Genomic DNA, 24,953 nt, shown 5'->3' with positions numbered 1-24,953 from the left:
AAAAAGAGACCCAGAGAATTCTTGGATCTTCCACAGCACAGACTCCTGGCCATTCCCTCATTCCTGGATGTTGTGGATGATGTTTTTCTGGAATTCAGTTTGACTCCTGACACCCTCCCTCCTGCACCCAGAAAACCTGACAGGTATTACAGAGTCCCTGACTCTCACAAATTTATTTTCAAAAACCCTACTGCTGACCCTGAGGTAATTTCTCAAGGGTCCAAAGGAATTAAAGCAATCTCTGCTAAGAATCCCACTCCCTCAGATAGGGATTCCCGAGCATTTGATAGATGGGGTAAAAAAGTATACACCTCTGCTACTCTTGCTACCAGAGGACTAAATTGCCAGTTCCATATGCTAAAATTTCAGCAACATATCATGGAACTCCTCAAACAAAAAGTGTCTTCCTTTCCTGCTTGTGCAGAATCTAGAGTTACAAGAGTTAATGCATTCTGCAAGTTAAGTGACTAAGCATACCTTACATTGTGATTTTGACTCCATAGAAGCTTCTTGCAGTGCAGCAGTCACTGGTTCTGTCCTTAGAAGAGATGCATGGCTTAAGAAACAGCCCTTGCCAGACCATGTTAAATCTAAATTATTGGATGCACCCTTGCACAAAGACAACTTATTTGACACTAAGGCAGAAGAGGTCTTAAGATGGAAGAAAAAGCTAAATCTATGCAGACATTTAAGGATTTCATACAGGTCCAGCCACCAAGGTTCAGCAGGCATTGCCCCTCCAAGCACTGGTCCTTTCCTGCTCCCACCAGGTCAGTTCAGCCTAGACCATGGGGAAGCAGACCCCCCCCCCCCCAGACACCAGCCACAGGGAATGCGAGATCAAAACAGTGGAATTTCTCCACTTCAAAACCAGGGAGTTCTAAGCCATCCCCTCATGGTAAAAACTGACAATGACTCTCCTCCCCCACCCCCTCCCTTTGCCCACCTACTCTTACCCCTGGGTGGGGGACTCTCCTTTCACGCAAGCACCTGGGCCACCATTACCAGCGACTGCTGGGTCCTCAACATAGTGTCCCAGGGATACAAATTTTCTTGCCACACTCTTCCGACCCCAAAAGGGTTCCCAGATCTGGCCCCAAACCAGTGGGCAGAGGTGAAAAAGCAAGTCCTTTCCCTGCTCTCTATGAGGGCAGTAGAGCACGTTCCTGCAGAACAGATAGGCCAAGGTTTCTACTCCAGAATATTTCTGGTACCCAGAAATGAGGGCACCTGGTGCTCCATCCTCACTCTATCCATTCTAAACACCTTCCTGTTGAATCCAGAATTCAAAATGCTCACCCTCCAGCAACTGCTACCCATGCTCTCTAAGGATGCTTGGCTAGCCACTCTAGACCGAAAAGAGGCCTACCTCCACATTCCTATCAGGGAATCATGCAGGAAATATCTACGTTTCAGGGCAGGATCCCTGCACCTTCAGTTCTCTGCGCTTCTCTTTGGCTTATCTACTGCTCCCATAGTTTTCACAAAATGTCTGGCTCCCACCATTGCCTTTTGCAGACAAAGAAATATCCAAATTTACCCAAGCTTAGACGACTGCCTAATTCAGGCAGACAGTCAGGAAAAGCTGCTCAAGCACCTGGTCATTGTAAAGTCCCTACTGACCTCCCTAGGGTACAGTATCAACGAAAAGAAATCCAAACTAGTACCCACCCAAAGGATTATATTCCTGAGAGCAAGCCTGGACACAGTATCCCAGATGGCATTCTTTACACCAGAAAAATCAAACTTACCTAACATTCTACTTCTATCAACTAGCCACCAGACTCCAGTTATCTGCAAGGAAAATCCTGCAAGCTCTGGGGTTCATGGCATCTTGCATTCAACTCATTCCATATGCCAGACTGCATATGAGGAAACTTCAGTGGTACCTAAAAAGTCTTTGGTGTCAGCACTCTCAAGACCTGGAAACTCTTATACCAATGATACCTTGCCTAAGGTTTTCTTTGGTGGACAGCAGCATGCTCCTACAAAAAGGGACTACCTTTCTCACCACCTCACGCCGCATAGACCCTCACTACATGCATCATACTATGCCTGGGATGCTCACCTGGATGGCAGGTGCATACAGGACCAATGGAGCCCACAGCAAATCCATCTGCACATCAACCAGAAAGAGATGTCAGCTGTCCAGCACACATTGACAGCTTTCAAGCCCTACTGTCCCCGGGGGCTCTCCTGATAAAAACAGACAACACCACTGTAATGTGGTATATCAACAAGCAGGGAGGGATTCAATCCTACCCTCTATGTAGGCTGGCCGTGACTCTTTGGCATGCAGCTTCTGCCATGCAATTCCACCTGCTAGCACAATTCCTGCCAGGTTCTCTAAACTCTCTGGCAGACCACTTAAGCAGAAATCATCTGGAACCACACAAGTGGCAGCTAGACAAAAGAACCTTCACCCTAATAACTCAGAAATGGGGCACCCCAAAGGTCGACCTCTTTGCCTCCCACACCAACCATCAGAGTAGCAAGTTCTGCACCAGGGAACATCACCGCTTGGTTTGGAAAGTGGATCCCCTATCCTTTCCCTGGGTCCATCTGTTGGTCTATGCATTTCCTCCACTACCTCTCATTACCAGGGTACTGCTCAAAATAAGGGAGGAAAAACCAAGGACAATTTTTATTGCTCCAGACTGGCATCGCCAGCACTGGTATCCACTGCTGCGCAGCCTGTCCCCACTGCCACCATGGCATCTCATTCAGACCCCAACCCTCCTCACCTAGAGGGAAGGAGAATTCATGCATCCTCAATTGCAGACCCTCAATTTGGCAACCTGGCTTATTGCCTGACCACTGAAAAATATGCCAACCTCAGTAAACAGGTTCTAGATGTTATACGTGAGGCCAGATGCCCTAGCATTAGAAGGTCTTATGCTGACAAATGGAAAAGGTTCGACACCTGGATTCAGGCCAAGGGGGCTGATACGGCACAGCCCTTCTGCCTCTCATCCTGGATTACCTAGCTGACATGCTACACAGTGGTCTGTCCTTTTCCTCTATTAAAATTCATGCCGCTGCCATCTCTGCTCATTTCCACACTGAGCAGCCCCTTTTCTCACACCCTCTGATCAAACAATTCCTAAGAGGGGCCATCAACTTAAGGCCACCCAGAGCAGCACCCACCCCAGCTTGGGACCTTAACTTTGTGTTGGAAAAGGTCACCCTGCCACCCTTTGAACCAGCATCTTTAGCAGAGCTAAAATTTCTCTCCTGGAAGACAGCTTTTCTTCTGGCCATCACTTCAGCCAGAAGAGTGTCTGAGCTACAAGCACTCATGGCTGTGGAGCCCTTCTTCATCTTCCATGCTGACAGGGTTTCCCCTCAGGACTAACCCATCCTTCATGCCCAAAGTGGTGTCCAGTGTGGCTCTAAACCAATCCATTCACTTATTCACCTTTTTTCCTAACCCACAAAGCAAGGGGGAAAGGATCCTGCTCTCTCTAGATGTGCACAGACAGCTCAGATTCTGTTTTGACAGACTAAACCATTCAGAAAGTTTGATCAATCACTGATTAGCTTAGCTGCAGAGGCAGAGGACAAAGCCATTTCCAAACAAACAATTTCCAAATGGATAGCACACTGCATCCATTTCTGTTACAAGTAAGATGGAAAACCTCCCCCCTAAGGGGGTCAGGACTCACTCCACCAGAGCATCCTCCACCTCTGCAGCTTTCCTCAGAGGAGACCCACCAGGGACATCCTGGAGGCTGCCACCTGGACATCTGTTAACACTTCCACCAAGCATTACCACCTGCCTATCTTCTCCAAATCCAGGGCAGGCTTTGTCACTGCAGTCTTACAGGGCAGCCTAGCCAGCCCCTAGTCTCCTTGACTGCCTCCACCCTTTTTCTCAGCTTTGGGAATCAACCCAAATGTGATGACTGCAACAGTGAAACAGAAAGAACATAGTACAGTTGTGTACACTTACCATAAATGTAGATGTTCGACTGTATTCACTATTGCAGTATCCCTCCCTCTATCCTCTTCTTTTTTTTTCTCTCTCTACTTACAAGGAACATTTTGTTATTTACTTTCTACCGGTCGGGTTCTTCCACCATAACCTGGCTCCCACTTGGGGGGCACCTGACAGGGCAAGAAAAAGTGATATAATGATGTCAGTTGCCTTACTTTATACTTCTGACGACCTGACGTCTGTCCTGAGGCGACAGCAACTGACACAGAAGTACTAAGCCTCTGGTATTCGGGCCGGTCGAGGGCTACCCTGGCAGTGATAGCCCAAATGTGATGACTTCAAAAGTGAATACACCTGAACATTTACATTTATGGTAAGTGTACACAACTGTACTTTCCCACAATTCCCTTATTTTCTATGTAACTTGCTCCTACCCTTTTCTAAAGATCCCACTTTCCAATTCTTTTATTTCTGTTGCTATATTAACTACTTCTAGTACAGTTGATTTAGGCTTTGATTTCCATTTTCTAGTAATTCCTTTTTTAGCAGCCACCAGAAATAATCTCAGAAAGGCCTTACTATGTCTAGGAAATTATGATTCTGTATCACAGCTTAGAAAAATAATTTCCTTACGTGCACCAATTTGCTTACTCAGTATTTCTGACAGAGTAGTCTGCAGGGAATTTGTAATTCTGCCAAATAATTACACTCCCAAAAAATATGTTCCCAGTTGCATCTTTCTTCCCTATCACACCTCCAACAGTTGGAGTCCACCTGAAGAAAAATTATTTTGGGTATTTTTTGGGATATAAAAATATCAATACAAACACTTCCAAGCAAATATTCTGAATCTTCTTTACTTTGTTGCATATTTGTGAGCCATACATATCTCCTCCTATTGGTTCTTTGTGAATTGCTTATCCAGTGTCTCTTCCCAATCCTTTCTTTATTTTTAAACACCTTTATTGAGTTATCACTTGTGACATAGGCAAATTTACATTTATATAAAGGTAATTATTCAAACTGCATTAACAAGTTCACTTTTACAAACATCATACTTCTCATATCTGTAGATCATATAACTTAAGCAGCATTACATAAATTATTCAGTTCCTGCTTTTTTAATTTTAAACAAGAAACATTTTTATTAAAACATCACTTAAACATAGGCAGGCATACATTTATATAAATTAAAACTAACCACGATGACACAATCCTAGTTGCAAGAATTTTACATCATAAACCATACCGATATACTCCCTGTTGCAAACATTATACATCACTTATAACCTACCCAGTCATTTTCAGTCAGACATTACATAGCTCATTTATGTCCTGTTTTAAACATTGTTTCTCCCCATGTGTGTTGTTTCCACAATTCCCATTTTTTCCTATGCAGTTTACTCCTACCCTTTTCTAAAGATCCCAATTCCAGTTGTTTTATCTCTGTTACTGTATTCAGTACTAGTATAGTTGGTTTAGATTTTTATTACCATTTTCTAGTGATTGCTTCTTTGGCAGCCACCGTAATTAGACACAGCAAGGCCCTACCATGTCTAGGTAATTCTGATTCTGTATCATAGCTCAGAAAAATCATCTCCCTCGTCACACCAGTCTGCCCACCCAGCATCTCCAGCAGTGTATCCCGCAGGAATCCTTAAAGTCTGCCAACTTACCGCTCCCCGAGAAAATATGTTACCAATTCTCTCTTTCTTCCCAGTCACACCTCCAACATTTGTTGTCTACCACAGGAAAAAATCTCTGGAGTCTGCTTGTATAAAAATATCTATGCAAACATTTCCAGGCAAAAATCCTAAATCTAGATTTTGCTGCATATTTGGGAGACATGCATATAACCTCCCATTGTTTCTTTGTAAATTGAGCATCCAGTCTCTCTTCCTAATCCTTTTTAACTTCCTGTGATTGATTCCTATAGTTATCCTGCAGTATTTTATATATACCCTACTATTTATCCCTTTTTAATAGCAGCTTCTTTTCTAGATTCTACTAAAAACTCTGCCAGTGATGGTTTTTCACTTAGGATTTGTTTCTCTTTGCTTATATTCTGATATCATTCCTTAACAGGGAAGGCAGTCTGTAGCCAACAATCTAAATTAATTCTTGGCCTCTTCCCATTGTGTTACCTTTCCCTCTCTAATTATTTGCTCCCACTACCTTCATTTCTTTGCCAGTTTTCTGCAGTGAATTACAACCCCCTCTTGCCTATTCTCTGTACTCTCAATTGCAGTAATCCCTGTCGGCAAAATCTCCTTTCTCCATTCCTGTGTTGGTTTAGTTCTTAGAAAACTTGCTGCTACTTTGTGAATATAATATGTCTGGTCATTGTTATTGACTTTAAAGATCTCGTCCAAAATCCCAGTCTCTTCTTGAGCCTCTCTCCTATTTCATCATCATCCCTTTCAACTTTGAATTATAATTTTCTGCTTGTGCTATGTGTATGAGCCTTAACTGTATAGTTCTGAAATAGCCCTTCACATCAGGTAATCCCACATCAGCTTGTTCTGTTGGAAGAATCAACTTATCCCGTTTGACTCTTGCCTTCTTTCCCTTCCAGATAAAATCATTCAACTCTTTATTAATTGCTATCCACAATGCCTTTGGTTGATAAGTTGCTATCCACAGTGTCTTTGGTTGATAAAAGTGTGATGAAGACATCAGGAAATAAAAAATACGTCAAACATTTGGAAGATTATTTAAGAACATTTAATAAAATAACATAAATATCAAATTACGATACTTGTTAATAAAAGTAAACTTAAACATGTACAGTTGAAAGTTTAGTGATATTTTACCTGTCCTTTTCTTAAAAGAAATGGGCAATAGAAGGAGGAATAAAAGAGTTGGCAAAGGGAAGACATGAGTAGGAAAATAGTCTGTGGAATGAAAGAAGCATCAAATAGGAGGATGAAATAGAGACCAAGAAAAGGAAACTCAGAGAGATTAATTGGTGATAGTAGTGTGGGAGTGAAAGGAAAGATGTGCATGGAAGAAAGAGTAAGTGTAGGAAGAGTGATGAAGAGACGAGGTGTAAGGAGTGAAAAAAAATAGTAGTGGAAGGAAACAAGTAAGTTATGTACATGTATATGTGACAACCCTCCACTCGACCAATAATCAAGGAGTCTCAATCCTCACCACTGGCAACAGTGGGAGACGTTTACTGGGAGGAAGACAATCGCACACACAGTATTTCCAGATGCAGCTATCTGCATCAAGTGCAATTTCCCTTAAGAACACACAGAAACAACAGTCAGTCTGGGGCTACTTCCTCTACCTTTCTCCGGATCCCCAGTAAGACTCCCCACTGGCACAGCTGTAGAGTTGATCCCTTAGCCAGGGTTCCAAGCCAAGTTCTCCAACACCCTCTCTTTCCAACCACTGGTTCTTGTACCTGACACTCACACTCTTAAATATTTGTTTAAAACACACACACACACACACACACACACACACACACACACACACACACACACACACACACACACACACACACACACACAGACCTACCTACCTACCTGGGAAAGGCTGTCACAGGTTTACTAGCTCTGCCCTCTTCTGCCCAGACTACAAGGTAAGTTACCAGTGCCACCAGATCCCCTTATCAGTTACTTTAAGACCCTTAACAAAGGGTGTCCAATTTTACTGTATTAATATTAATACTAATACAAATGGTAGTTTGACCAAGAGCAAGGCTATTAGGAGTGGCCCACACAGTCTCACCAAATAAATATGCAAGTATTCTCAGAACTTAACTATCTCTACACAGATCAGCCACAATGAAATGTTTCAATGTATGTAATAATAAATAAAAGAATACGACAGTACTACATATATATTCACAGAGACATCAGAGAGTTCAAAACCACAGGAAATATTTAAAACAAAATTGCAGGGCAGTCTCAAATAAAGAAAGAAAAATATCTAAACTAAGCTTCGTTATATTCCTGACTGAATATTATACTATAACCTAAGAACTTACTAATAGAGCAAGGCAGATGTGGTGAATGGATATTCTAGTTGTTGTCAGGTCCAAGACAGAATGCAGAGTGCCCTGTCTCACTAAGAGACTTCTCAGAATAATATCTAAAATATAACTGCTGGGATACCTTGCAAAATGACATCACTTCTTGTCATCTGACCCTAGATGTTCTTCGTGTTTCACTGTTGCAGTCAACTGTAGGGTACTCCTGCCGGCAGGCAGCCCGAGGTCGGCCAGAATATCAAAGTCTGGGTCCGGCGTCGGCTGTTTCAGCTAGAACCCTGACGTCAGAACGTATGGGTATAAGGCTGACAGCCGACGCCATCTTCTCCAGTCTTTCTTGCCGTGCGGTGCAAAGCAGTTCGCTAGTTGTTGGTTGGCGTTTTCAAGACAACGTGGTGTGATTGTCCTCGGTCCGAAGTTTTCTACTTCTCTTCTCAAAGCTAAGTACCCCATTGGGGAACCCTTTTTCTTGCTCCTCCGATGTCAGAAAAAGTTAATAATTGTGTATCGTGTGGAAAACAAATACCTCATAAAGATTTCCACTCTTACTGTCTACCTTGCTTAGGCCCTGACCATGACGTTTCTTGTTGTCGGTACTGTGCCAGGTTTAATTCTCGCACTATGAAGCGTAGGTACAATTGGGCCTTGAATTACTTCGGTAGACGATTTGATTATAGAATGTCGTCGGAACCGACTACCGGATTACAGAAGAAGCGCAAAGACAAGGACAGGCCTCCGAGGTCCAAACAGGATACGTTTCAGCTGGAGCCAGCTTCGGGTTCGGCGGTCGTCAGTGAGGCGCTTTTGCAGCCCCTGTCGTCTGCCACTTCAGAACCGATGGCCGACACGGACTCACATGGTGAGCCAACTAGGCCTAGTAATTTGTCTGCTGCAGGACCTTCGGACGTCGCTCCTTCAGATGGGTCCAGAACTGCTGTGCAGGTACCGGCTTCTGAGGGGGTCTTCAGGCCTTCACACATTACTATCTCCACAAAGACAAAAGCTAAGTCAAAGACTCCTGTTAAACCCAGACATTCTGCTCAAGCTTCTTCGGATTCAGCCCCTAAGACTCAGAAGCAATTACTTCGGATGGCTGAGGATTTATTAACTATGATAAGGGGCTCTCACCCTCCTCCTGAGAAAAGGCCTAGACAGGATATCCCTTATGATTCCTCTGATCAGGCTTCTGTATCTTCTGTTTCTTCCTCTGATCAGGATTACTCCTTCCCTCCTTATGAGGATTCGGATGCAGAGGATTCTGTTCCCTCTGCCTCCCCCCCTGAAGATTTCTCTTTTGGGGAAACCTTGCATGAGATGAGGGAGCATTTTCATTGGGAAGGTCAGGATTATTCTGCTTCTAAAAAGAGACTCAGGGAATTCCTTCTTCTCCCTCAGCACAGGCCTTTAGCTATTCCTCCTGTACTTGACATTGTGGATGATGCCTTCTCTGAAGCTAACTTGAATCCTGATTCCATGCCGCCTGCTCCTTCTAAGCCTGATAGATTTTACAGGGTCCCTGATTCTCATCAATTCTTATTCAAGAACCCTTCTGCTGATCCTGAAACTATTTTGCAAGGTTCCAAGGCTGCTAAGGCCGCCTCCTCTAAGAATCCTATCCCCTCTGAGAAGGATTCTCGTGCCTTGGACAGGTGGGGCAAAAAGGTTTATACTTTAGCCACCCTTTCTATTAGAGCTTTAAACTGCCAGTTTCACATGTTTAAGTATCAGCAGTTTCTTTTATCTGTTTTAAAACAAAGGATTTCTGCCTTTCCTGCATGTGCTGAGGACAAGGAATTACAGGATGTGTTGCATGCTACTGAACAAGTCAGCAAACTTAGTTTACACTGTGGTTTTGATGCCTTAGAGACTTCTTGCAGGGCGGCTGCCTCTGGTACTGTTACCAGGAGACATGCCTGGCTTCGTGAGCAGAATCTACCTGAACAAGTTAAGGCAAAATTGCTAGATGCCCCTGTTCAGCATGATGTCTTATTTGGGTCTAAGGCTGAGGAGGTTATTAAAAAGATGGAAGAAAAAGCCAAGTCTATGCAGACTGTAAAAGATTTCTTGCAAGTTCAGCCTCCTAGATTTTCTAGAAATTGGCCCTCCAAAAATTGGTCTTTTCCCACCTCTGACAGGCCTCAAAGGGGAAGATATAGACGCTCCAGAGGTAGGGCGCAGGCTCAGCCCTCCTACAGATCTAGACAGTGGACTGCTTCTTCACCTAGAAGGGGAGAAGACAGATCTCAAACCCAAAGAAAGCAGACTCAATGACTCCCTCTGTTGGGCTTCAGGTCCTCCTTCCCTGGATGCCCCTCTCGGAGGAAAACTTTCTTTTTACCAAAATTGGACTCACATTACCCAGGACAAATGGGTGTTAGACGTGATTTTGAAAGGTTACAGATTCCACTTTCACACTCTGCCAAGGCCTTCAGGCTGGCCAGATCTGCCAAAACATCAATGGACAGAGGCCTTAAATCAAGTGGACGCCTTATTAGCCTTAAGGGCCATAGAACCTGTTCCACCTCTAGAGGTGGGGAAAGGTTTTTATTCAAGACTTTTTCTGGTCCCAAGAAAACAAAACTCCTGGAGACCTATTCTGGACCTCTCAATATTAAACACCTTTTTGGAAATTCCAAAATTCAAGATGCTTACACTTCAACAACTTCTTCCAATGCTCGCACAAGATTCTTGGATGGTAACATTGGACTTAAAAGAGGCTTACTTACATGTCCCCATAAAGCAACATTGCAGAAAGTACCTCAGATTCAAGGCAGGCTCGAGACACTTCCAATTCTCTGTACTGCCATTTGGCTTATCTACTGCGCCCAGAGTTTTTACCAAATGCCTGGCTCCAGTAGTAGCTTACTGCACACTTCAGGGGATTCAGATTTACCCCTCTCTGGACGACTGTCTAATTCAGGCAGACAGCAAAGACCTTCTACTTCAACATCTGCATTTTGTTCAACGTCTTCTCCTACTACTGGGATTCTCAGTGAACATAAAAAAGTCACATTTGCTTCCGTCTCAACAAATGATCTTCTTAGAAGCTCTTTTGGACGCAAGTTTACAGAAGGCCTTCCTCACTCCAGAAAAACAGTTACAGCTGGCTTCAATCTTCAAGACCTTGGCAGCATTAACTCAGCTCACTGCAAGGAAATTCCTGCAGGCTCTGGGCTACATGGCCTCTTGCATCCTGTTGATTCCAAATGCGAGACTTCACATGAGGAAACTTCAATGGTACCTAAAGAGTGTATGGTCTCAACATTGCCACAGTCTGGATACAGTGATTCCACTGATTCCCTGCCTCCAGAAGGAATTCCTTTGGTGGTCCAGGGCGTGTTTTGAACGAAGGCAAGCCCTTTCGTCTGCCTCAACCTACTCAGACCATAACCACGGACGCCTCGGATTATGCATGGGGAGCTCATTTTCTAGACAAATGCCAACAGGGTTCTTGGACAAACAAACACCTTCTATGGCACATCAACTTGAAAGAAATGTTAGCAGTCCAAAATGCTCTTCTAGCCTTCCAGACCCTTTTGAAGCCAGGACCTCTGCTAATTCGAACAGACAACACCACAGTCATGTGGTACATAAACAAGCAAGGGGGCTCTCACTCTTACCCCCTTTGCAGACTTGCCATGACCTTATGGGATACAGCCCTAAAGTTGAATCTGGATCTTCAGGCACAGTTCATTCCAGGAAAACAAAATCTCTTAGCAGACAGCCTAAGAAGAAACATTTTGGATCCTCACGAATGGATGTTGGACCCCAACTTATTCAGCAAGATAACGGCAGTTTGGGGCTGTCCTCAGATAGATCTATTTGTATCTCATCTCAACCATCAGTTGCCTCTCTTTTGCAGCAGGTCCTTCCACAAGACAGCTTGGAAAGTGGACGCCCTGTCATTCAGTTGGAGGAATCTTTCGGGATATGCCTTCCCTCCACTTCCTCTTCTGCCTCGGGTATTGCTAAAGATAAAGCTGGACAAACCCAGACTAATAATTTTGATAGCCCCAAATTGGCCTCGTCAGTTTTGGTACCCTACTCTACTGCATCTTTCCTTGGTACCTCCTTGGAATCTTCCTCTGACCCATTCTCTACTGTCCCAGCATCAGGGTCAGGTATTTCACTCTCAGATCAAGACTCTCTGTCTGGCAGCTTGGCTCATCAAAGGCAATTGATCCCTTCTTCTCTTCCTAAACAAGTTCTGGATGTTCTTTTGGAAGCTAGGCGTCCTAGTACTAGGAAATCTTATGCTTCTAAATGGAAAATATTTTGTATTTGGATGCAGGATTGTGGCTCTGATCCTTTAATACCAGATATCTCATCTATCTTACTTTATCTTTCAAACCTTTTGATTAAAGGTCTTTCATTTTCTTCCATTAAAATTCATGCTTCTGCTATTTTGGCACATTTCAATTGTGATCCTCTCATTTTTTTCCACCAGTTGGTCAGACAATTTCTGAGAGGAGCTAAGAATTTAAAACCCCCTAGAACTCCTCCTGTCCCTCCTTGGGATCTCAATTATGTTTTGGAAAAGCTTACATTGCCTCCTTTTGAGCCTGCTGCCTCTGCAGACATTAAGTTCTTATCCTGGAAGACAGCTATCTTGTTGGCCTTGACTTCTGCCAGAAGGGTGTCTGAGCTTCAAGCCCTCATGGCCGTGGAACCTTACTTCATCTTCCATCAGGACAGAGTTTCCTTGAGGACCAGTCCTACATTTATGCCTAAGGTAGTTTCTAGAGTGGCTCTAAACCAGACTATTCACCTTCCTACCTTTTTTCCTAAACCCCAAAATAAGGGGGAAAGGATTTTGCATTCATTAGACGTACACAGGCAGCTACGTTTTTACCTGGACAAAACTAAAAGATTCAGAAAATCAGATCAATTGCTTATTTCTTTTGCTTCCAGTTCTCTTGGTAAAGCCATTTCTAAGCAAACTTTTTCCAAATGGATTGCTCATGGAATAAGATATTGTTACTCTCTTCATGGGAAACAAATTCCAGGTACCGTCAGGACTCATTCTACTAGGGCAGCTGCCACTTCAGCAGCCTTTCTCAGAGGAGTTCCTACCAAGGACATTCTGGAGGCTGCCACTTGGAGCTCCGTGCATACTTTTTCCAAGCACTATAACCTCCCTTTGTACTCTAAGTCTAGGGCAGGCTTTGCCTCTGCTGTTTTGCAGGCTCTTCTAGCTGCTCCTTCTTCTTCATAACCTCCTCCCGTATTCTCAGCTTTGGGATTCTACCCTACAGTTATGACTGCAACAGTGAAACACGAAGAACATAGTACAGTTGTGTATACCTACCATAAATGTAGATGTTCGAGTGTCTTCACTGTTGCAGTCGGTGTTTCCCTCCCTCCAGACCCCTCTTGTTTCTATTTGCTTACTGTGTTTTCCTTTCCACTTCCTTTCTGGTGTATTTGTGTTTCCTTTGGGACACCTTTTGGTTTTATGGGGGCTTCTGACATCAGGGGCAAGAAAGGTTGGAGAAGATGGCGTCGGCTGTCAGCCTTATACCCATACGTTCTGATGTCAGGGTTCTAGCTGAAACAGCCGACGCTGGACCCAGACTTTGATATTCTGGCCGACCTCGGGCTGCTGGGGAGTACCCTACAGTTATGACTGCAACAGTGAAGACACTCGAACATCTACATTTATGGTAGGTATACACAACTGTACTTTCCCAGGCAAAACAACCACTGATGGCAGCTGGTAGCATTTAGCATCTAACTGTAAAAATACATAGACAAGGGCTTTTCCTCAGATCTTTGACAAATGCTGGAAGTCATAAAACAGTTACATCCCTTCATTTATTTATTTACATTTGTTGACCGGGAGTGTCCGACTGGACGTAGGTCCATTTTCAGTGGAGGCCCGGGGATAAAAGCCCCACAGTTAAAATATACAGACAGTAGTTACATTGGATTTACATAACGATTAACAATTTGATTACCATAGCAATTAATTACAAACATAGTTACAGATGAAGAACATAGTACATCAGTAGACAACTAGAATCTTTACCTGCGAAGTACATAGCAGACATTAACAATTGTTACAATGCTTCTAAATAGCAATTAGTTCACTCCAAAGAAAATACAGAAAGCTTTCTAGTACAGACTCTGTGTTTCTAGCTGCATTGAAAACCTGAGAGATAGCCTCTTTTTATTGTGTAGCCTATAAAAAAAATTTCAGCTGTGTTTTAAGGTTTGCTGGACTGAAATTAACCTCCTGCATTCTAGTGTCCACTATTAAAACATATATATTTAAACAGTTATAATAGTGCATGTACATTTCTGTTCTCTTCCAGTAGGGCACACTGTGGTTACATTTCAAACAGCACTTTGCAAATACCTTTTCAACACACACATCTGTAGAAACAATTTGATATACACATTACATGCAGTTCTAATGCATTTGTAACACAAGCATCTTGTATAAATCATTTCAGTGTTCGTCAATGATATATAATTATTTACAAAATTCCAGCTAGCTTTGTGGCCGGTATCACCTTTCATCACACTTCTTCCCCTGTAAAGACTCAAGCTAGTTTTTCAAGTGACCCTTGAGAAACATTGCTTGAGAGGAATGAACCTATGTGGGAATACATTACTCCACACCCTTTCTTGAGATCCCATCTGCCTTTGCATAGCTGACCCTACCCCTTATAATGTTGTACAATCATATCATATGCCTGCAACCCTAGGCTCCACCATAATAATTTGGGATTTTGCTGGCTGGCTCCCAGTAGTCATAGATCCCCTTCAGACTCCTCCTGCCTCCTACTGCAAATACGTAGCACCAGGGCCTCCCTACTGTGGTAAGGTTTCATCATGTTAAAATGGTACAGTTTGTGCCCCTGCCTTCTGCCTAGCAGTTCTACCATGTAGTTTACATCACTGACCTTCTTTACCACTTTGAAGGGTTCCATCCAAGCTGCCTGCAGCTTGTTGTGTCTGACAGGAATGAAATCCATAACCTGCTGCCCCATAGCATACTCTCTAGCTTGAGCATTCTTGTCCTACCAGGTCTTTTTCTGCTGTTCGGCTTCTGCCTGGTACTCCTGGGCCAAGCCCATGAGTTTCATGAGCCTTGTCCTGAGGTGTAGGACATATGCCACAAGAGACTGCTTGTGGGATTCACACTCACCTTCCCACTCATTATGACTCTAATCTAGAAGTCCCCTCACCCTATGCCCATACAGCAACTCAAAGGGTGAAAAACTTGTGGATTCCTGGGGCACCTCTCTGTAAGTAAACAACAGATGGGGCAATTATTTGTGCCACTCCTTCTTAAACTGGTCTGCAAATGCCTGTAGCATGGTCTTTAGTGTACAGTTTAACCTCTCTACAATATCATTAGTCTGGGGATGGTAGGGGGTGGTCATTAGGTGCTTCACCCCACAGTGCTTCTATAGCCAAACCATCAGGTCCGACATGAAATTGGCACCTCTGTCAGTCAGTATTTTTTTGGGAAACCTATGCTGCTGAAAGTCTCTAACAAAGCATTTGCCACCTTTTCTGCCTCGATGGAGGACAGAGCCACCAGCTCAGGGTATCTGGTAGCATAATCTACTACCACTAAGATGTATCTCTTCCCTGTGGAACTTGGGTACTCAGATGCACCACAATATATATAGCTACCCACTGAAATGGCTCCTCAGTCACAGGCAAAGGCATCAATGGAGCTTTTACCTTGTCTCCTGCCTTGCCTATTTTTTGGCACTGCTCACAGGCCCTGCAGTACCCTGTTACATCCCTGGAAATCCCAGACCAATAAAAGTTCTCTGTATGTTGCTTGGTATGCTGTTTGCCCATATAACCTGCAAAGGGAATGCCATGGACTATAGCTAGAAGTGCTAGATGGTGGTTACTACCAACTGCTGTATTACCTCAACCTCTAGCTCTTCCTCAGGGGTCCACTTTCTATACAGTAACTCTTTGTCTCAATATACAGATTCCCCCTTTCATTGAGAATCAGATGCCTCCCTGGCTACCTCCCTCAAGCCTTGTAATGTAGGGTCTGAGAGCTGAGCCTGTCTCAACTCTCTCTTTGTAACTCTTCTCAGCTCCCCTTCCACAGGAAGCCTGGTATCCTCTAACAGTGGTGCCTCACTGTCAGCCTGGGTACTACTACTCACCTCTGCCCTTGCAGTCACTCTGTCCAAGGGAACATCATTACCCACCAGCATCCGTCTCTCACCTTCAGCCTCACCACTACAAGGTAGCTCCCTCCCTGAAGTAGCCACTTCATCAGTCCTGGCTTTAAGTGTGAGGTCTGTCTGGGCTCCCCCCCCCCAAGACTACCAGACCCGCATGCCTGTTTCCAGGCCTGACTGTGTGCAACTGCATGCACACAAGGTACTGCATTATCAAAATCATTTCCTATCAGGACATCTGCAGGGATATCCTCAAACACACCTACTTGATTCCTTTTCCACCCTCCCAGTCAAGGTGAACCCTCTCCAAAGGTATTTGGAATGGTGTCTCTCCTAAATCTCTGTGACTGGAGTAGACTGCCCAAGCAAGTAGTGCTCCTCTTTATCCATTGCAGGCTTCACAGTGGTTAGGTCAGAGGCTGTGTCTCTCTTAGCTGTGGCCTGTTTCCCATATACTAAGATAGGATATAACCTGTTGTGGTAGTTTGGTACACTTGTTTTATCCAGACAGCTTACTACTGGCATTCTGTCATGCCCACTTCCTGGCTCCCCCTACCTTTTGTTCCCCACCTTGCCTCCGTGGACAGCTGTATGCTACATGGCCCTACTGATTACATTTAAAATATTTAACCCTTGATCCTGGCCATGTACCTGAATTAGTGGTTTTGCCTGTACTGGTGGACTCTGGGCAGTTTAGTCTGCCCTCCATGGGTTCCCTTATACCCATGTGCAGCACTGAGTATCCCTTTCTGGTGCAGTGATACCCTGTTTGCTAAGTATAGGTCTTCTTTTTTCAAACAGCTCATCACTGCATGCAGTATTGCATTCCCTATCTGCCAGTCAAATTCTCATGTCCTCAGGCAAAGTGCTTGTTCCCTCACCAAGAGGTCTGCCAGTCCTTCAAAAGTGGTGACCTGACACCCACTCACCCCCCTATGAAAATAAGTGCTTACCTCAGCAATATAGTCACATACACTTTCATCTGTTTTGCACCTGTGCTCACAAAACTTTTTTCTATAAGCTTTAGGTATTAACTTAAAGCATTCCAATAAACAATTTTTAACTGTATTATAATTTAAGCAGTCAGTATCAGACACTTTATAAACAGCAGTTACAGCTTTACAATAGAGTAAGGGGGTCATGAACTGTACCTAGACTCCTTGATCAACATTATACTGTTTGCAAATCCTTTCAAACATATGAATAAAAGTAACAAAATTATGACCCTCTGCAAATTGTGGAAGAAACGTACTGACCTTTATTGCTTCTGGGGTTCGGTTACTCCCTTCCCTATTACCTCCATGACCCTGCTGAAGAGTCAGCATCTTTTCATGTTGGTTCTGCCGCTCATTTTCTTCAGCTTGCAGACGTCTCAGTCTCTCTGCTGCTTCTAATTCCATTTGTTTCTCTTTCCGAAGTCTCTCTACTGACTCTAGTTCCAAACGTTTGGCCTCCAGTTCAAATCTTTATAACTCCAGATGGATCTTTAAGTCCTCTGAGGCAAAGTTGAACTGTCCTTTTTTTGAGAGTTATACATCCCCAAGGCCACTGTGGTTGTCCTCCTGGTTGCTGCTCTTTGATGCAGTTGTGGTTAAGGCTGCAATCTTTTCTCCTTTAGTCAGATTGGCATGCCCCAGTACTTTGTCTTGACACATCTCAGCCAAATGGCTCCTTTTCAGCTTGCCATACTCTTCTGCTGACATCCTTGCCTGCTAACCCTGCCTAACTAAGCTAACAAAAAATAAATAAAACTATTGTGATATGAAACTCTGAATGTCTCCCATGTGATTGCTTGAGAGTATAAACACCTTCTTTAGTGACAACTGTTTACAGGCTACAGAAGTTCAGTATCCAAACCACTGAATCCAAGTATGTGATGTGGCGATCCCACCACTGCCACCAAATGTGATGTGAATAATCCACCACTGCACATTAAATGTGACCAGTAATCAAGGAGCCTCAATCCTCACCACTGGCAACAGTGGGGGACATTCCATTTGTTGGCAGTGGTGGGGTTGAGGCTCCTTGATTATTGGTCCAGTGGGGGGTGGTCACAGTATATACAAGATAATTTGTGTGGCACTATGATTTTATCTTTGAGGGGGAGATTAGCTCTTTGTTATGCTGAAGTTTGTTTAATCCACAGAAAAGAGGGGATGTAGAATATATACATTAGCCAGTTGGGGTGAGGCAGGTGAAATTAGTTTAGGAAACCAGACCGGCTTTTTCTCTTCCTCTCTCCAGACAGTGAAAAATGTTCAGCTGAGAAACAATAAATGGACTGCTTACTGCAACGTTTTTTCCCATCTGTCACCTAACTGCCCACTGGAGAATGCCGTATTTAGAAGACACTCCATAGGGTTTGTTTCTTGTGATGATTGCTTCAGGACTGTTTCCACTGAAGTCATCTGCATTGTGGCAGCTTGTTTTATGCATTCCCTCAACAAGCGTTGTTGCATGAGCACAAGCTCAAGGACTCAGTCTTCTTTTAGTACTTCTCTAGTAAAGGATTCAAACTTTTGAATCTTGGTCCTAGAAGAATTATCCTCTGTAAACTTCCACCCTCGTCAGTTACTGCTTGGGATTCATTCTAGCCACTAGGACTTATAAGGGAGAAGATCCCATATGTTAGATGCAGCATGTATCATTTAATCTGTGAAGTGACCCTCCTTTTCAGTCACAGATTATTCCATTGTCCCTCCTCGTGTGACTATCTGTTCCACCCACCCAGGTTTTAGAGTTCCCTTTAAGTCAGGCAAATGTATGTGTAGATTACGTATTAGCACTGCAGGTGTCAAATCTTTTACAATTTCCCATTTTGCAAGTTCAGTTACTAGTGGCTGGGGGCAAACTGGCATGTTGTGGTGGAAAGTTCAATTATCTAGTTAGCATGCGACTTTGCACCATGTGCTGTCACAAAATACATTTTCCAGAGCTGACAAATGTTGAAAGGTTATGATTGGATAAGAGGCATAAATACAACTGTGTAGGACTCATCAAGGTGAGTTTTTTCACAAATTAAAATACAGTAATGTGTCTGTTATTTCTCTGCTTACAACATTTTTTAATTCCTTATAAAGCTCTCCAAATTAGTGTTGATTTTTAGATACTTAATAAATACTAATAGATGAATTCCAATACAATACTTTATATCAGAATATTTGTTTAAGATTCGAGTTGACAGTCAGTTATTACTTTAACACATTATTCAGCAACTTGCTTTCCGTAAATAAGATCAGTATCAGAAAATTGTTGTTATATTATCACTTAGCTCTGTCTTGTCTTGTGCAGAAAAATAATTGAGCCCAACCCCCTGGATGAAGCAGCATTTCTGTATGAAGAAGAGAAGAAACATTTGAAATATAGAACTTCTAACCCAACAGTAGAATTACTTGCAGACTGGTATCAGAACAGGGCAGAAGAGATTGAGAGCAATTCCAGACAGGTAAGATTTAGAACTACATTTTTAGATCTTTTTCATGACAATTTCATCCAGTAGTTCTTATTTTTTTTATTTGACAGGAATCTTCTGCAGTGTGTGTGTGTGTGTGTGTGTGTGTGTGTGTGTGTGTGTGTGTGTGTGTGTGTGTGTGTGTGTGTGTGTGTGTGTGTGTGTGTGTGTGTGTGGTGGGTGTTGGTGGGGGGGGGCACAGACGTGTATGTGAGGTTGTAGCATCTGACAGGAGGAGTCTTAAAAAAATTTATCTGAGTGAGCCATCATCCAGGACCTTACCAATTCTGTTTCATTTCTCTCCTGCCATTTCAAAAACGTAATGTTTCTGTCATGTTTGGTCCATTTTTGATTGCTTCAGCAAGGGTTTGGAGAAGTCTTATGGACTTTAATGCATGTGTGTGCAAAAGATCAGACTAGACAGGCATTCTTCATGTTTTTTCTTTGTATGACTCGATCATGACAAAAAGATAAGACTTTAATAAGACCACCCTTTCTGATTAGGTGAAGGTGCTGAAAAACTGAAGGACTGATTCACAAAGAGGATAAAAATTGCTGGTTGTTTTCATCCTCCCTTGGGAAGAAACATCAGAGGGTACCTTTCTTCATTGGGAGAGCATTGTGTGACAATAAAAAGTAGCTCTCACTCACACCATTGACAGGACTGCACCATTAATCTGAAGAGGTGTTCTCCAGTCTGTTGATATTTTTAGCATTAGACCTTATACAGCTTTTCTCATACCATATCCTGGTTTCCATCTTCCCATTTACAGTGGACACAGGATGTCCTTCAAGGATGCAACTGCAGTCCTGACATATGGGTTGTCCTGCCTCAGGCAGCCCTTCGGTCGGCCGGATTCCAAAGTCTGGGTCCGGCATCGGCTGATGTCACCCCCTCCCCGACGTCAGAGCGCCTGGGGTATAAAAGCATCAGCCGACGCCATCTTCTTCAGTCTTTCTTGCCGCGCGGCGCCCAAAGCAGAAGCAGTTCGCAAGTGCCGGTCGACCAGCTCCTGTGTTTTCAGCTACTGAAGTCTTCAAAAAAGCTAAGTACCCCGTTGGGGACCTTTTCTTGCCTCAGCCGATGTCAGATAAAACTGTAAAAGTTAATAATTGTTTAACTTGTGGGAAACAAATACCTCATAAGGATTTCCACTCTTACTGCTTACCCTGCCTAGGCCCAGAACACAACTTCTCGGCCTGTGCAGCTTGTGCTTCTTTCAATAGACGCACTTTTAGGCGTCGGTCAGAGTTTGAACAGGATTATTTTGGGGAAGATTTCTGTTATATTATGCCGTCGGAGCTTCCGACAGCACATTTACCTAAAAAACGGAAGGATAAGGACCGACACACGCGGTCCGCAGTCTCGGCCGACACCACGCTTAGGCCTACCATGAGTGTCTCGGTCTCTTCTGAGCCGGTTTCACAACCGCTACAGACCGACGACACCGCCCCACCGGTTACTTCGGTACCGGAGGCCAGCTCGGTGCCGGTTTCTGTTCTCCCCTCTGAGACCGTAGCCCAGGATATTTCTGACACCATTTCAGTGGATAAGACTACTCCAGCACGTGGGGCTGCCAGGCCTCCAGTGTCTATGTCCATTAAGGCCTACACACGTGCTAAGGCTGCCAAATAGGCTAAGTCTCTCCCTCCAAGATCTGTTTCTCTGGGATCCACTTCTGGTTCTCAAATTTTAAGTTTAGCTGAGGACCTTATTTCTTTAATTAGGGGTTCTCAGCCACATCCAGAAAGAGGCTCTCAGCCGCCTTCTATCAAGAGGCCTAGGGTTGAGCAGGTAGATCCCCAGTCCTCCGATGAGGCCTCGGGTGATTCTGCACATTCAGACTACCAGGAGGAGGTCTTCCTGCCCTACGAGGATTCTGATGCGGAGGAATCCATTCCCTCTGCTTCTCCTCCTGAGGAATTTTCCTTTGGGGAAACGCTTCATTCCATGAGGGAGCACTTCAAATGGCAAGGCCAAGAATACTCAGATTCTAGGAAAAGGTTAAGGGAATTTTTAAAGCTACCTCAGCATAGACCCTTAGCTATTCCTCCAGTTTTAAATGCTTTAGATGATGTGTACTTAGAATCTAGTGTTTCCCCTGACTCCCTCCCCCTGCTCCTGTCAAGCCAGACAGGTACTACAGGGTCCCAGACACACATCAATTTCTGTACAAGGGCCATACTGCTGACCCTGAAACTATTTCTCAGGGGCCTAAAGGGGTTTCCTCCACTACTGCTAAGAATCCACTTCCTTCGGAAAGAGATTCTAGGGCTTTAGAAAGGTGGGGCAAGAAAGTATATACATCTTCCACCCTTTCTATGCGAGCATTAAATTGTCAATTTCATATGATTCAGTATCAGGAATACATGTTGGATGACTTGCAAAAGAAATTGGCTTCCCCTGAACCATTAGATAGAAAGGGGTTACAGGAATTGGTTCATAATACTCAGCAGGTTAGCAACCAGTTCCTTCAGTGTGGATATGATGCATTGGAAGCTTCATGTAGAGCAGCAATGACAGGTGCGGTCATACACAGACATGCTTGGTTAAAGGAACAAACATTGCCAGACCATGTGAAAATTAAGCTTTTGGACGCACCACTAGAGAAACATAAGCTATTTGGTGCTACTGCACAAGAGGTTTTAAAGAAAATAGAGGAAAAGGCGAAATCAGTGCAAACATTCAAAGATTTCCTCCAGGTACAGCCTCCAAGATTCAGCAGGAATTGGCCTTCTAAGCATTGGTCCTTTCCAGACACAGACAAATTTCAAAGAGGCAAAAACAGACGTGGCAGAGGTAGAGGGCAAACTCGAGGCTCCTACAGAGGACATCAATGGCAGCCTCCGAACCAGAGAGGTGGGGCAGGACCTTCCACTGCTCCGCAGGGTCAATTTCAATGACTTGGCTTTGACTCCGCCATCCAGGGCTCAATTAGAAGCACCTTTGGGCGGAAAATTATCTTTATTCTCAAAAAATTGGCACAATATTACAAAGGACAAATGGATACTGGACATAATAGACAAAGGATACAGATTCCATTTTCATACACTATCAACAAGACATGGCAGGCCAAACCTGCCACCAAATCAAAGGGCAGAGGCACTCAAACAAATAACAAACCTCCTTCAAATAAGAGCAATAGAAAAGGTTCCTTCTGCAGAACAAGGCCAAGGATTTTATTCAAGACTGTTCCTTGTTCCAAGAAAAGAAAACCAATGGAGACCCATTCTGGACTTGTCCGCTCTGAATACTTACCTTATTGTGCCAAAATTCAAAATGCTGACTTTACAGCAACTCCTTCCCATGCTGGGCAAGGGGTCTTGGCTGGTAACTCTGGACCTCAAGGAGGCATACCTGCATGTCCCTATCAGACAAAGTTGCAGAAGATACCTCAGATTTCTTGCAGGCTCAGAGCATTATCAATTCTCAGCATTGCCCTTTGGCTTATCTACTGCACCCAGAGTGTTCACGAAATGCCTGGCATCAGTAATTAATTGCACATTGCAGACTTCAGGGGATACAAATATACCCCTACCTGGATGACTGCCTTATACAAGCGGATAGCCAACAAGCCTTGTTAAAACACTTGGACTATGTCATTCACCTACTACAGGCCTTGGGATACACGGTCAATATTCAGAAATCAAGTCTCGTACCATCCCAACAAATACCTTTTCTGGGTGCCACACTGGACACAAACACCCAGATGGCATTTCTGACAAAAGAAAAACAAAAACAACTACCAGAATACTTCAGAAAATTGGCAACACACACCCAGATGACTGCAAGGAAAATCCTGCAGGCCCTGGGTTTCATGGCATCTTGCATTCTTCTGATTCCACACGCAAGGCTGCATATGAGGAAACTGCAATGGTATCTAAAAAGTCTATGGTCTCAAAACAGCCACAGCCTGGAAGCATTGATCCCACTCATTCCATGCCTTCAAAAGGAATTTCTGTGGTGGGCTGAAGCAAGCCAGATAAACAAAGGTCTGCCTTTCAGCAAGCCTCATACAAGTCAAACCATAACAACAGATGCCTCAGACCATGGATGGGGGGCGCACATGGAGGGCAGATGCATTCAAGGACAATGGACACAAAAAGAAAAGCACCTGCACATCAACCAAGAAGAAATGCTGGCAGTGATACATGCAATCAAGGCCTTCGAAAAGTTCATGCATCAGGGCCTTCTACTAATAAAGACAGACAATACCACAGTTATGTGGTACATAAACAAGCAAGGAGGTACCCATTCCTACCCTCTTTGCAGACTGGCAATGAATCTCTGGGATATTTCCCTACAATTGAAAATAGAGCTACAATCCCAGTTTGTAGCAGGGAAGGACAATGTTCTGGCAGACAGCCTAAGCAGAAACATCATGGATCCACACGAATGGATGTTGCATCCAGACATTTTCTTACAAATAACTCAAGCATGGGGAAGGCCGGACATAGATCTTTTTGCCTCCCACCTCAATCACCATCTGAAAAAGTTTTGCACAAGGACATACCATCCTCAAGTATGGAAGGTGGACGCTCTCTCCTTCAGTTGGAACTCTCTAACACTATATGCCTTCCCACCTCTTCCTTTGATGACCAAGGTGTTACTAAAGATCAAGACAGAGCAACCGAAAGTCATACTGATAGCTCCAGACTGGCCAAGACAACACTGGTACCCACTGCTATGGAGCTTGTCACACACCAATCCGTGGCTCCTTCCTCAATGGCCACTTCTTCTGACACAGCACAATTACAGGACACTACACCCCAGCTTGAAAACATTGAAGCTGACAGCTTGGAAGATTCCATGACTATTCCTCGGGATACGCTTTCCAAAAGGGTAAAAGATATCATCCTGGAGGCGCGCAGACCTTCCACTAGAAAAACATACTCAGCAAAATGGAAGAGATTTCTTATCTGGAACAGCAAAAAGGGTCAAGACCCATCAGTGATGAGCATTCCACAGATCCTAGAATATTTGGCTGAAATGCTCCACAATGGCCTTTCATATTCTTCCATAAAAATACATGCTTCAGCAATATCTGCCAAATATAACACTGATCCGCCTGTATTTTCTCCCCCATTGCCAAGACAGTTTCTAAGAGGTATAAAGAACATCAACCCTCCAAGGAAACCACCAGTGCCTGCATGGGACCTCAACTTCATGCTGGAAAAATTAACTCTTCCTCCCTTTGAACCAGCAGCATCTTCAGAGTTGCAATTTCTGTCTTGGGAGACAGCCTTCCTTCTGGCAGTAACCTCAGCAAGAAGAGTCTCTGAGCTACAGGCCCTTATGGCAATACAACCATTTCTCATTTTTCATCAGGACAGAGTTTCTTTGAGAACCAATCCGTCATTCATGCCAAAGGTGGTATCCAGGGTGTCCCTGAATCAAGCTAT

General features: G+C 43.9%; 1 protein-coding gene across 1 annotated transcript in view; it reads left to right on the top strand.

Moving 5' to 3' along the window:
• Positions 1 to 24,953, top strand: part of NBAS (NBAS subunit of NRZ tethering complex) — a 3,380,746-nt gene that overhangs the window by 1,237,187 nt on the left and 2,118,606 nt on the right. The window contains exon 23 of the mRNA XM_044064792.1: positions 19,391 to 19,544. Coding sequence (XP_043920727.1) covers positions 19,391 to 19,544 — 154 coding nt within the window. The remainder of the gene's footprint in view (positions 1 to 19,390; positions 19,545 to 24,953) is intronic.

This window comes from Protopterus annectens, chromosome 1.part0, assembly GCF_019279795.1.
Source record: "Protopterus annectens isolate FY-2018-M chromosome 1.part0, PAN1.0, whole genome shotgun sequence".
NCBI classification, from domain to species: Eukaryota; Metazoa; Chordata; order Ceratodontiformes; family Protopteridae; genus Protopterus; species Protopterus annectens.
Note: the sequence above shows the minus strand (reverse complement) of the source record. Positions and strands in the feature narration are given on the sequence as shown.